This window comes from Panthera pardus, unplaced genomic scaffold, assembly GCF_024362965.1.
Source record: "Panthera pardus isolate Hobbes unplaced genomic scaffold, ASM2436296v1 HiC_scaffold_9, whole genome shotgun sequence".
In the NCBI taxonomy this organism is placed as follows: Eukaryota; Metazoa; Chordata; class Mammalia; order Carnivora; family Felidae; genus Panthera; species Panthera pardus.
This window is the reverse complement of record NW_026527024.1, coordinates 262,244-275,911: the sequence shown is the minus strand read 5'-3', so window position 1 is coordinate 275,911 and position 13,668 is coordinate 262,244. Positions and strand designations below refer to the sequence as shown.

The 13,668-nt window shown below is 46.6% G+C and overlaps 1 protein-coding gene across 1 annotated transcript in view; it reads right to left on the bottom strand.

The window, feature by feature from the left end:
- Window positions 1-13,668, bottom strand: part of CNTNAP2 (contactin associated protein 2) — a 259,111-nt gene that overhangs the window by 26,201 nt on the left and 219,242 nt on the right. The window contains exon 9 of the mRNA XM_053898623.1: window positions 6,550-6,789. Within this exon, the coding sequence (XP_053754598.1) occupies window positions 6,550-6,789 (240 nt within the window). The remainder of the gene's footprint in view (window positions 1-6,549; window positions 6,790-13,668) is intronic.

The following is a 13,668-nucleotide window of genomic DNA, read 5'->3' as shown; positions in this document are numbered from 1 at the left end:
GTCACCGAAGGATACAAAACCCACAAAATGTAATAAAAAAGATTAGGTATCAGAGATTAAATTCATTAATCATGCAATCTTAGCATAAGGATGAAAACAGGGATCTGCTCGGAAATGATTACGATGTAATTATAAGAGCTGGAACAATTATTTTAAGTGCTTGCAGGTGGGACAGAAAACCAACTACCAGCTTGTAATTATGGAGGAAACAGAATAGATGCAGCTTTATTTTTTTTTAATTTTTTTTAACATTTATCCATTTTTGAGAGTGAGAGAGACAGAGCAGGAGTGCGGGAGGGGCAGAGAGAGAGAGGGAGACCCAGAATCCGAAGCAGGCTCCAGGCTCCGAGCTGTCAGCACAGAGCCCGACGCAGGGCTCGAACTCACGGACCGTGAGATCATGACCTGAGCCGAAGTCGGACGCTTAACCGACTGAGCCACCCAGGCGCCCTGATAGAGGCAGCTTTAAAATGTTCGCTACATCCATACTCCTTTGCCCATGAAGATACAAAAATATTTTATCTTCAGACGGTGGAAAGGAAATTTGGAATATAGACAAGAAACTGAGTCATTATAACTCGTGGCAGTAGAGGCGGGGGCGCCTTTAGAAATCACCTTGCTCTTTCCAGTCCTAAAATACCTTTGAGGGTTGCAACCTCAGACTTCCTGGCCAGGGCCTGGGGAGCCGTATTCTGGGATCTGACAGGCAAGGAGCTGCTATACTGAGCCACCACAAGGACCTTAACCAACCGACTGAGCCACCCGGGGCCCCTCTAAGTTAATATTTTACAAAAGAGCCCACGTTGTGGCCTTTGGTCCTGATGTATTTGGTATCCAATGTCGTGAATGGGATAAAACTCCCCAACACTTCAGATGCACGCATCATGAAACAGCTCGACGCGCAGTTTGGAGTCGTTACTTAGCGCGGAAATTTATGGCATCAGACTCCTGGATTTGTTTTTTTCTGGTGTTTGTTTTGTTTTTGTAGTTTGCAGAATGCGCACGGCCATCTGCAGTTGTCTTTCTGCTGGCAAATCCGTGCCATTTTAAGGAAATGAGATTCTGCAAATGTGACAAAGAGAAAAAACCGAGCCCGTAATTCTGAGAGGTGAATCACAGCAATTTTCTGGTGCTCTGTGACCTTTAAATAAATTGCAGCCCAGAGCTAGGGTTTGTTTTTTCTACCTTGCAACCACCGTTCTAAAAAAATATTCTAACAACCATAATGATGTGCTTTAGAAACAGACTATACCTGTTCTCGGGGGGGGGGGGGGGGAACTGGGCAGGAAAAAGATCGAGTGGATGCTTCTGATACAGAATCGGTTTAAATAAAATCAACATCATTTTGTTTGCTATTCTCCTCTTTAAAAACTACACTCGACCAGCCCCATACTAGGCCCTTGTGTTTGTGACGGTGCTGTTATAACTGTCCAGTGTTTTCCAGAAAATTCCAATCACGTGGGAACCAGCTTCACCTTTTTGTTTTTGCCAAATCCGTGTAAAACCTATTATTTATTCGCTTATTTTCACTAAATTGACCCCATTTCTTTTTTTAATGTTTATTCATTTCTTTCTTTCTTTTTTTTTTTTTTGAGAGAGAGGGAGACACAGAATCTGAAGCAGGCTCCAGGCTCTGAGCTGCCAGCAGAGAGCCCGACGTGGGGCTTGAACTCACGAACCATGAGGTCATGACCTGAGCCGAAGTTGGACACTTCGAATGAGCCACTGAGATGCCCCAAAATATACCCAATTTCTTAGATGAGTAAATGTACTGATTACACTTTATATCCCTACCAAGTAATTCCATTGCCTGTCAAGCCTGTTCTTTTTTTATTAGCAAGGGTGGCAGGCCTAGAGCTACACGGAGACTTTCTCTTGGACAAGATTAGAAGGCCTGAAAGAGAAGTGAACAGGAAACAACACTATGTTGTATAATGCCTTGTCTCTTTTCTTCCCGTAAGGATCTAGCGACCCCCTATCGAGGCCCCCAGGTTGCACTGCTCCAGGAGCCATACACTGCAATGCAAATGGCATCCCTTAGAGTTTTGCAGTGCACAGCCTGACCAACCATAAACGTCCCTCACTTAGGAAAACAGTGACAGAGCCCCAAAAGGCTTTACAGAGGGAATGGATAGCTTAGCGTGTCATGGAAGAGAAAAAGGATCGTATCGCATTAAGCCAGCATCCCTTGGAACACATTTGCTGGGTCTGTCGTTTGGTATCATCGAAGATGTAAGAAATGTAAGAGAGCAGAAAGAAAACAAGACCTAAGAGTGGAGGTTGTGAATTCTGATTTCCAGGTCTCTGCAAAGCAAATGTCCTGGGGTGAGTATGTAGTGAGTAGACCTACTTCGTCACTAAGATCCCTGTAATCCTAAGGACTCCCTATTCTCCATAAATGCACCTACTTTATTTTAAAGCAGCATTTCCACCCCCCCCCATATCTTTTCATATTAAGTTTGCCAGCTCATTCAAAACACTGAAAAAATAATTTGACGTTTTCCTCAAACTGAGGCCCCTTCCTGGGTGCAGTCATTTCTATCATGACGCACTTACGTGAGAGCCACGGACTGTGGCCCCACTCGGTGGGCTTCGTGTTTGTTTGGCTTCAGTCTATTTTTCCAGTTGTAGGTAGGCCGATGGGACTTCTCTGCCTTGGTGAGCTTCCTAACAAAACGGTCAGAGGAACCCAGCCTTTCGTAAGCTTACCACTACGACCTTTTAATTTGTGATTTCACCACGTAACGGCTTCATACAAACCTCCAGAGTGTTTGCCTTAACTGGTCACGAGTGCAGCTTGGATGTCGGGATTTTTAAAAGCTGACCAGGTGAGTCAAAGGTGCATCTGAGAGCGAGAACCGCTGCATCGGATAAGTGCTTCAAACTTTAATGTGCATGAGTCACCTGGGAATCTTGCTAAAATGTAGATGCTGATTTGGTGCAGCTGAGGTGGGGGCCTGGGATTCTGCATTTCTTTCTTTCTTTTTTTAAGAATTTTAAAAATGTTTTTATATTTTAGAGAGAGACAGAGTTAGCAGGGGAGGGGCAGAGAAAGAGGGAGACACGGAATCCGAAGCAGGCTCCAGGCTCCGAGCTGTCAGCACAGAGCCCGAACCGGGGCTTGAACCCACGAACTGTGAGATCATGACCTGAGCCAAAGTCGGACACTTAACTGGCTGAGCCCCCCAGGTGCCCCAGATTCTGCATTTCTAACAAGCTTCCAGGGAAATACGTGGCTGGTGGGGGACCACACTTTCTAAGGCTCTAGATGAATCGATCTACTTCTAAGTGTCCTTTTTCTCAAACCAGGACTAATTAGCTCTCACTTTCATTCTTGTCCTGTCCTGTACCTACGGAGACTCGGGCAGCACACGACTTACAGGCGGCAATGGTAGTTTTGTGTATATACTGTCGTTTCTGAATGTCTGACAGCGAAGATTCATGTGGAAATAGAGTAAGAAAGACCATCTGAAAGGAAGCAAAAGGCTCCCCCCAAAGTAGGGGGCAAATTGCTGATAAGGGGGCTCACTCAGGACCCCAGAGTTGGTACAAAGAGGATTTGAAGCTGAGGACATTTGGGATGCATCAGATATAGAAAGAAATCTTTTTGGAATTTCCTTTATCTGACTAAAAGTAGGAATTTCTGGGAAATGAGACTGCCATTCTCTCTTCTGGGTGGCTTTTACTTCCAGGAAGGAGACTGAGAGTAAACTTACTACAAGTGCTCTCTCCAGGGGACTTTTACAGCCTTGAAGAAGCCAGAAAGACCATTCATATTTGTATGAACAAGCATTATCACACTTTCTTATCTCCTGTTTTTTTTTTCTTTTAGAAACCCACTTGTTATTCCTATAGAGGCCTTTTCTCTACTATGTAAGGTATTTAAGCATCTGGCTTCAGCCATTTATTGAGTTTTTCTCTTGTAAGCCCCTGAACGCATACGAATACATTTCTTCTCCTGTTAATCTGCTTTTTATCAGTTTAATTTGCAGGCCCCCGTGGACAGAACGTAAGAGAATAGAGGAAAAGGTCTTCCTCTCTGACACTACGCCACTGGAGGCTGCTATTAAGTAACCTCCCCTTATCTGGGTCTTTCTCTGTTCCCTATTCAGCCCGCCACCCCCATTCTCTCTCATTTACCTAAAAGAAAAAAAGAAATCAAATCTTGTTATCTAAATAAGCCTTCTGCCTCATAGGTCATAAGCTGTTTTCTGTCCCTTTAATAAAGCTCATGAGACAGACACACATACTCCTTTAAAAGCATTCCCCCAATCATGGAAGTGGCTGACGAGATCCATGCAGCAACCGGTCAACACCAGGGGAGAGTTGTGGCCCAGTGCCAGTGGAAATTCTCTGCGAAAGGGACCTTAGATGACATAGTGCAACCATGATATCTGGGTTGCAGTAACGTTCCCTACACACATTTCCATCATATCCGTCAAAAAGAATGAGACTGTCCCGCGGAAAGCGTGATTTTTACACAACAAACGAACTCAAACTCTCTGGCCCCTACAACTGTATCTCTCAGACGGTAAAGCAGGCACTTTACTAATTAAAGCACAGTGAATGTGAGCTCCCATCGGCCCCAAGTAGCATCTAGAGGCTTTTGAAACTGGTCTCTTGGCAGCCGACTTAGACCACACACGCTCACGACTCATGCACCTGTAACAGCCTAAGAGCCTGAGCGTTTCAAAGATCCTGTGTGGCCGTGGTCTGCTCTGGCATCTGGAGGAATTTATCTGAGAAATCTCTGTTCTTCTGTGGTCCTGACACAGGTCTTTTCTCAGCTCATATTTTCACTCCTCCTTTTCTTCTTTCGGCATTAGGGATGCTTTCTTTTGTTCAGGTCAGCCCAAGGGGAACAACCGGCCTGCTGCGTAATCCTGACAACAGTCATAAAAGAGAATTCTTTATAAGTGCCCTTGGCACACAGCATCCCTCATCATGTTATAGGAATCCATGTGCAAGGAACAAAGGGGATTGTTTCGTCTGTAAATTGGCTATTCTGCCAGTGGAGCAATTTTGGCTTTTTTCAAAGCTTTGTAAAGCTTAGCGGCACAAATCCCGGCAAGGAATCACAGTGACGAGAAGGGCACCGAAACTCATAAATACGGGGTACGGGCTGGAGTATGCGTAAAGTAATCAAACACATGACGTTTACATGATGAACAGTTATGGATTAGAAGTTAGGGTTGGGGAGGACTTGGGAGCCTTTACTGGACATTCAAGCATCACGGCAAATCGTGTCTAACACGATAACAACATTATTGCCGCTAAACTTTTTAAAAGCTTGCTACATGTCTATAACCATTTTAACTGCTTTCAGCATATCGTCCCATGTAGAATTCTGTGAACTGGGTCTTAGAATCTCCATTAAAAAATGTTTATTTATTTTGAGACAGAGGGAGAGAACACGAGCAGGGGAGGGGCAGAGAGAGAGGGAGAGAGAATCTCAAGCAGGCGACAGAGAGAGAGAGAGAACATGAGCAGGGGAGGGGCAGAGAGGGAGGGAGAGAGAGAGTCTCAAGCAGGCTCCTTGCTGTCAGCGTGGAGCCCAACATGGGGGTCGATCCCACGAACCGTGAGATCATGACCTGAACCCCAATCAAGAGTCGGACACTTAACTGACTGAGCCACCCAGGTGCCTCTTAGGACTCCCATTTTATTCACGAGGAAACTGAGGAAACGTGTCTATGTTTAACCTGCTAATGAGAGGCAGTGATAGTGCTGGAACCCAGGCTTCCAGCCACATTGCCTCCACCGTCCTCTTCCTGTTTCTAGCTTGAGGAACATTACACGTTGCTTCGGACACCCACGGGCTCTTAGATGTGGAGGTGCTGTGGAGATCGCACCCCACTCTTCACCTCATGGTGACAAAGTAGAGGCTTGGAGAGGTGATCCAACGGACCCAAGGTCGGGCTGAGTAGAGCAGACAGCAAAGACCTATGGCTCTCCACCACTCGGTGTCATGGGGACCGTGAAGTTCCTCCCAATTAATTTTGCAGCCAAGAGCCGCCCTTTATTGCAGGCCTGTGCTTTCAAAGTACATGTCTGGGCACCTGCAGGAGTGAGACTAAATCCACAGGGTTTTTGCAAGCTTACACGCACCCCCTGGGACCTGGAAGGGTGCGGGATTATGCACATAGATACACGGTCGGGAGAGGAATCTCCGTGTTGCTTTCGGTAAAGCTTGCCCCCTGGCCTTGGACTGTGGGGCTGCCGTGACTCATAAAGGCGTAAGTAGGGGAAGTGACGCATCGGGTCATCTGACAGTCACCTCGCAGACCTCGGTTTAGGCATCTCCTAATTCTGCTTAAATGAGTCAATAGTTCCCACGTGCCTTACCTTATCTCCTTCTGGCTCCGAGCGAGGCTGACGGTGGTAACTTTTGCACACGTGGTTATGTGCTAAGCACTCCTGGGCTCACCCATTCCTCCACACTCTTAATCCTCCAACAACCTCACCAGCGAGGTTCTGTTATAACCCCATTTTGCAGACGAAGACACCGAGGTTTAAGGAAATAAAGCAACCTGGCCAAGCCTGCCTTACCTGAATCCAAGTGGTCTAAGTGCCAGGGGTCGGTGGCAGACGACATGGGTGAGAGGGTCAGCGGGGAGGCCCCGCAGTTGGACTCCACCAGCTCGCCCTGAATGTGGACGTGAGCGGAGGCGTTGGTCTGCCTCAAGGCCGCCTTGAGGGGCGCAATCTGGTTGAACTGGACTCTGGAGAGGCAGCCGGTGAATCCCGGGGTGTTGTATTTGTGAATCTCTTGGTCAATCTTCCCTGTTTCTAAAAGATAAAGAAAGAGAAAGTAAAAATCGTCCCCACTCACTGTATTCCGGCAGTAAAATATCCTCCCCTTTGATGCCTGTGTCCAAACCTTACTCTCAGGTTTCAGTGCGAGATGTTACATTCTTTCAGATGAAATATTAATGACTCGGCAAGGCTCAGGGCTGGAGACTTCGCTGTAAAAGAACCTCTGCGTTGCCAGAGATTGTGTAGGGTGAGGAGAATACGACTCTATTTGTTACAATAAAATGCACATATAATTACCTTCTGGATACCTGCGGTATTGTTAGAACTAACAACACTCACATGGTTCTGATTGATTTTTCTCCTTCTCTTTTCCCTCTTACATATATTGAACAAGGCTCCCTGCTCAGCCCTCCTGGTGAATTATGGTTCTGTTTTGTACCTCTTTCTTATTTTCTTCTTCTTCTTCAGAATCCTTTATTAAAAAAAACAAAACAAACAGTTCCCACAGCCTATAGAACGGAGCATTTTCTTTCTTCAGCGTCCAATCCCCTCGGAATTCTGAGGTTTATAGAAACCCAGCTAGTATCCGATGGATGTTTTGGAAGTCAGGAAACTTTCCCGACTCAAGTCACAAATAAACACACGCACTTAAGAATCGCTACCTTCCCCTGCTCTGTGTGCTTAACGTCTTCCTAAACTAACATTCAAATCAGAGGGGAATCGAGCAGAGGCATTTCCAATGTACTGTTTCAATTAATGTAACCACACGTTGTCTTACCAGTTAGATCAGTAAAAGCAAGTGTCTCTTCCACCCTCTGCCCTGAGTTTTACAATCTGTGTAGCAGATTGGGAACTTGTTAGAAATGCCAGGGGGTGGGGGCGGGGCTGGCAATCTGGGCTTTCACAAGCCCTCCAGGTGCCTCTGCAGCCCGCTAAGTCTTGAGAACCACGGGCACAGACACTGATGGCACAGCGTGACCAACCCAGGTGGTGGGCAAATGCACCCTCAGAGAAGAACAGAGCAACTTATGTTCCAGACGTGATGTTATGCCAACCTGCCGACTGTCTTTTACCACCAGGAACAAGGATATGAGACATTTACCCTTCCGGTGGAGCTGTGAAAAACACCGACTTGGGGAAACAGAAGGCCACCTACTTCTTTAAAAAGTTGAATTCGGAGCAGGTGATGTCTCTTACTGGGGAACGAACCCAGGTGAAGCAGTCTTGTATAAACATTTACTTCCCGTCAATGAAAGAATAAATCAGTAGAGAAGGGAGCTTCTAGGCGTTGGAGGCAGAAGGGGATGTACTGATTATTCATCATGTTAAAGAATTGCTTCAAGGGCTGACCTGTCCTAGTCCAATGGAGAGTGGTACTTCCAAAAGGGGCTTAAGATTTTAATGAACCGTTCTCCATATTTTCCTCCTGCAGTCAATTTCAGCCTGTGATTCTGAGCTAGACCATGATTCAATTAGCAGGGGGAGGCAGAAGGTACCTGGGACTGTGAACAAAATTCCCACACTCAGCATGTCTCCTAAGGGTTCCCCTGATGACCAGAAAGAGGCTCTGGTCCTACTGATCCCTCGCTGGCTGTTCTCTTCTTCCTCCTCTGCTTTCTTATCGATAATTGCAGGCTTATTGGATGGACGAGTTCATTGATTCATTGGATGAATTCATTGATTGATTCTTTGTCTTCCGGTCTGATATCAGAATTCCTTGTTCTGGGTTCACCAACTTGCCTTCCAGGAAAAGACCTCATATATTTGGTTTCTATCCCCTCCTTCTAGTGATCTGCCTCCCTTGAAACATCCCCAGACCAAGGAGACACAGGGTAACTCTCTGTTCCCAGATTGGAAGGGAGACCTCCGCTCCTCACTTTCCCAAATTCCTATCTGGCTAACATCTGTGGTCGAGGCACCAGAACAATGGCTGCTTGGTGGTGGAACCCAAGTTCCATTGGTCCCATCTGCTGCTTTTCATCCATAGATGGAGAATTCGTGTTAGCCTGTCCAGTCTTGGAGTAGGGCTTCAGAAGGAAGAATTTGGGGCCTGGTAGCTCCTACCATCTGGTGAGATCTCAATTCAATTCAATTCAATTCAATTCAATTCAATTCATTGCATGTACTCACTGCCTGGCCACAGGAGCAGGAAGACAGAGATAAATACAGAAGTTGACCGTAAGTAGCTCCCAACCTAGCTGGAGAAACATGCAAATCACAAAGCGATACAACTGAACAAGTGCTGTGTAATAACAAGAGTTAACGTTTACTGAACCTTTATAACCATATGCTTTATACAAATGCTAGATATTTTATACAAATTAGACATTTAATTCCTAGAACAACTCTATGGAAAAGGGAGCATTACTATCCCTATGGAATGTATGAGAAAACTGAGGCGTACGGGGCTAGGGAGGCAGGCAGATGGGCACCAGAGCCTCTGGGACACTGTAGTTTTCTGAGCTGAGAAGCAAACCATGTATTTGGCAAAATTATCAAAGTCTATGGTAAGCCTGGGAAGCCAGTTTACATGGGGCTCTGGATAGCACTTCGGGAGAGGTAACACGAGGGCGGGTTTTGTTTTTGTTTTGTGGTACGGATGCTTTAACAGGAAGTCTACCCCCGAATGCATTTGGAAGTATGCCATACGATATCGTGAACCCTGGGCACTGTGCTGGGTGGCAGCTCTCTTGCATTCACGTTGCGTAAGTGAAAATAACGTGCCCTTTGACCAACACCCTGCAGACCCTTTGGTGACCAGCATTCTACTCTCTGCTTCCGGGAGTTTGACTAGTTTAGATTTCCTGATACACGTGGGATCATGTAGTTTGTTCTGTGCCTGGCTTATTTCACTGAGTGTACTGTCCTCCAAGTTCATCCATGTTGTAGCAAATGGCAGGATTTCCTTCTTTTTGAAGGCTGTAGAGTATTCCACTGTGTGTGTATGCTACACTTTATCCATTCATCCATCGTTGGACACTTAGATTATTTTAACGTTTTTTTTTTAACATTTATTTATTTTTGAGAGACAGGGAGAGAGAGAGACAGAGCACAAGCAGTGGGAGGAGCAGAGAGAGAGAGAGACACACACACACAGAATCTGAAACAGGCTCCAGGCTCTGAGCTGTCAGCACAGAGCCCAACACGGGGCTCGAACCCACAGACCGTGAGATCATGACCTGAGCCGAAGTTGGATGCTTAACCGACAGAGGCACCCAGGCGCCCCAACTGGTTTTCAAGTTATTGTTACAGTAAACAATGCTGCAACGAACACGGGAGTGCAGATATCTCTTCGTGATCCTGAATTCTCTCGGGTATATACAAACACCGGAAGCGAGACTACTGAATCACAGGGTCGTTGTTCTCCTTCTAGGTTTTGAGGAACCGCCATGGCGGTGGCACCATTCTACGTTCCCGCCAATTTCTCCACACCTTCACCAACGCTTGTCTCGTTTAGAAGTAGGTTTTGAGAATAAAAGGAAAGAGAACTCCAGGTCGAGTGTGTCAGGGGGGTTAGCTATGTTCTGGTTCTGGTGGGAGCGTGATGCGCTCAGAGCTCAGGGCCATATTGGGAAGAGCCTTGAATGCCACGTGAAGATGCCCGTATTTAAGGCGGAGACTCCGTGGTTGAAGCTGCCGAGGACCGTGATGGGAACAGTGTTAGAAAGGTGGTTCTAGTGGCAGCGTAGTGCCTGCACTGAGCAAGTAAGCGGTCGTGTGAGCCCCCCAGGGCTGCAAACTCCTAAGACAGGCGTCCTTCTCTTTGCCGTCGGGCTGAGACAGGGTCAGGCCGTGGATGTGGGTAAGCGGCTCATTTGTCACCAGCGCTCTCTTGCCCTTTGCTAAGCCGTGAGATCATCTGTAGTGAATCAGTTTTGATTCTGTTGCCTCTGCTGGAGATGTGGGTAATGAACTTCTGACTCAAGCTTTACTTCACAGAGTCCCACACAGCTCACATGGCTTTCTGAACTTAACGTAGGGCGAGCTTCCCTACGACACACAGAAAATGAGCACTTTCAAAGCCATATCTGGCTGAAGGCTCCCAGTTTAACAGGGGGTGCCCATTTCTTTTTTTTTTTTTTTTTGAGAGAGCGAGAGGGAGCATGAGCGGGGGGAGGGGTGGAGAGAAAGAATCCCAAGCAGGCTCCCCGCTGTCAGCACGGAGCCCGACGCGGGGCTCGAACTCACGAACCATGAGATCATGACCTGAGTCGAAGCCGGACGCTTACGGACTGAGCCACCCAGGGGCCCCGGGGTCCCCATTTCTTAAAGACGGGTCCTCTCCTGACTGTCTCATTCTGAGATAACAGACACAAGGCAGATGGCCAGAGGGGGTCCCAGGAAGGGGGTGTAGGTGGTGGATCAGGGACCCCCGGACGGTGGGAAGGAGCTGTGAGCGGCCAGCGAACGCATCAGCGGGGTGGGCGCAGGGTGGGGGCTGGGCTGCAAGCACGAGGCCTGGGGGTGAACTGGGGCTTTCTCCTCTCCTCAGGGCTCCTTATCGAGAAGTTAAGGCTTTGCTAACGAATGAACATGTATGTTTCATATACAGAGAAGTCAGATATTTTATTCTCAATTTCGCTCTCTCAAAAAAAAAAAAAAAAACCACAGACCATATCATGTTGTTTTTATATTTACTTGGATTTTGGCATTTCTAGTCAGGGGCTCTATAAATTGTGAAAGTGAAGTTAAAAAAAAATTTTTTTTAACGGCTGTTAGAGACCGCTCTAAGACCATGTTTCGTTAGCAACTTAGCCAGTAATAAAGTTTTTTTTCAACTTTTTTAAAATTTTTTTATTTTTTTATTTTTGGGACAGAGAGAGACAGAGCATGAATGGGGGAGGGGCAGAGAGAGGGAGACACAGAATCAGAAACAGGCTCCAGGCTCCGAGCCATCAGCCCAGAGCCTGACGCGGGGCTCGAACTCACGGACCGCGAGATCGTGACCTGGCTGAAGTCGGACGCTTAACCGACTGCGCCACCCAGGCGCCCCAGCCAGTAATAAAGTTTTAAAAAATGCAATGAACTGATGTCAAAACGTTGCCAGCATCAATTAAGGCACCGGTAAGTTCTGTAGATGCTTCTCTGGAATAAAAATCCATCTTTCTTAAGAGCATCTAACACATGATAGTAAAGCTATTATTGCTTTGGTGTGTTTGAGCTCATTACAGGTGAATTACGTTAATCTGTAAAACCGACTGAACGGGTCACACGCTGAATCACATACCACAGCTCGGTTCACTGTAAGAAACTACTCTCCCCATGGAGTCTTCTCGGCCAAGGCATCAAGGCGGTGGGGGGGGGGGGGGACACCTGCTTTAAAGAATGCAAATCATAGAAATGCAGTACAGTCACTTTTGAAGTTATGCCCTCAAGCTGTAATTAGTACTTTAATATCTTACATTAATGATTGGGTTAATGATATCTTTACTTGAATATCTTACATTAATGATGTGGGTTATCGAAAATAGCCCACTAAAAACATGACCCAATTCCAGGTAAAACCTTACGATGAAAGGAGCACGAGGCAGCGAGGACATGTGCCAGCTTGATTGGTGGCATTACGTGCCTCCCGGCTTCCCGTCTTCAGCTGCTGAATACCAAACGGTGTGGCGAGAGAGGAGAGGGGGACGGGGCACCGGAACCAGCCACAGCCAGACCCACTGATGGCAGAACCGTGCGGGGACCTCGCGGACACCTGTGGACACGGCCTCTGTGACTGGACATTCAGATGCCAACTCCTCCAGTGACAGCTCTCATCTTCCTTAGAGACTAAACTCATCTGTCTATTCTTGTGTGCCCATGGGGCCCTATTCATCAGCTGCGTTTTGTTCTGTTTTACACTTTCTAGAATTTCCTCTCAATATTCTTTTTGGTGGGGGTAAGGATGGGATGTGATGAACTACCCCTGTAAAACTCAATGTTTTTACTTTTTATGAAAGAGGGCCAAAAGATGTTAGAATGTCAGCGAGACCCGGTTTAAAGCTTTTTTTAAAAAAATGTTTTATTTAGTTTTGAGAGAGAGACAGAGTGCGAGTGGGGGTGGGGCGGAGAGAAGGAGATGCAGAATCTGAAGCAGGCTCCAGGCTCTGAGCTGTCAGCACAGACCTGGATGCGGGGCTCAAACCCATGACCCGTGAGATTATGACCTGAGCCAAAGTTGGATGCTTAACTGAGCCACTCAGGTGCCCTCCTCGAATGAAAACTTTTGATGAGGGGTCTCTTGTGTGCCCGTCACTGTGTTAGGGGCTGGAGAGTCGACTTTTCAGAATCTGTGGGAGGGACAGAGAGGGCAGACCCGGGTGCCAGGCCACGGAGCTCACCTTTGCTCTCCAGAGACTCAGGTGCAGCTGGCCATGGGGCACTGTCCCCTCTATTCCCTCCCTCTGCTCCTGGGGGAATTTTCCCACGGGTGGCACTGGGGGATGCCCTTAGGTCATTCAAGGGCTGGATATTAAGTAACATGCGATCATAGGGCAAGGAATATGTTCTTCCCATTCTCTTTTCATCCTTCAAAAAGAGGGTGTCAGGTTGGGACTGGAGTATCTTTTCCAGCACTCCAACACTTGCTAGTTTCTCTTTATTTTTATTTTATTTTATTTTATTTTATTTTATTTTATTTTATTTTATTTTATTTTATTTTATTTTATCTTATTTTATTTTTTAAAACAAGTTTTTTTTTTTTTTAAGTTTATTTATTTTTGAGAGAGAGAAAGCAGGGAGGGGCAGAAAAAAAGGGAGAGACTCCCAGACAGGTTCTGCACCATCGGCGTGGAGCCTGATGTGGGGCTTGAACCTGGGAACCAGGAGATCATGACCTGAGCCAAAACCAAGAGTCGGACACTTAACCAGCTAAGTGTCCCAGCTAGTTTCTCTTTTTAACAGCAGGCCTCAGACCTGAATGCTCCCGCA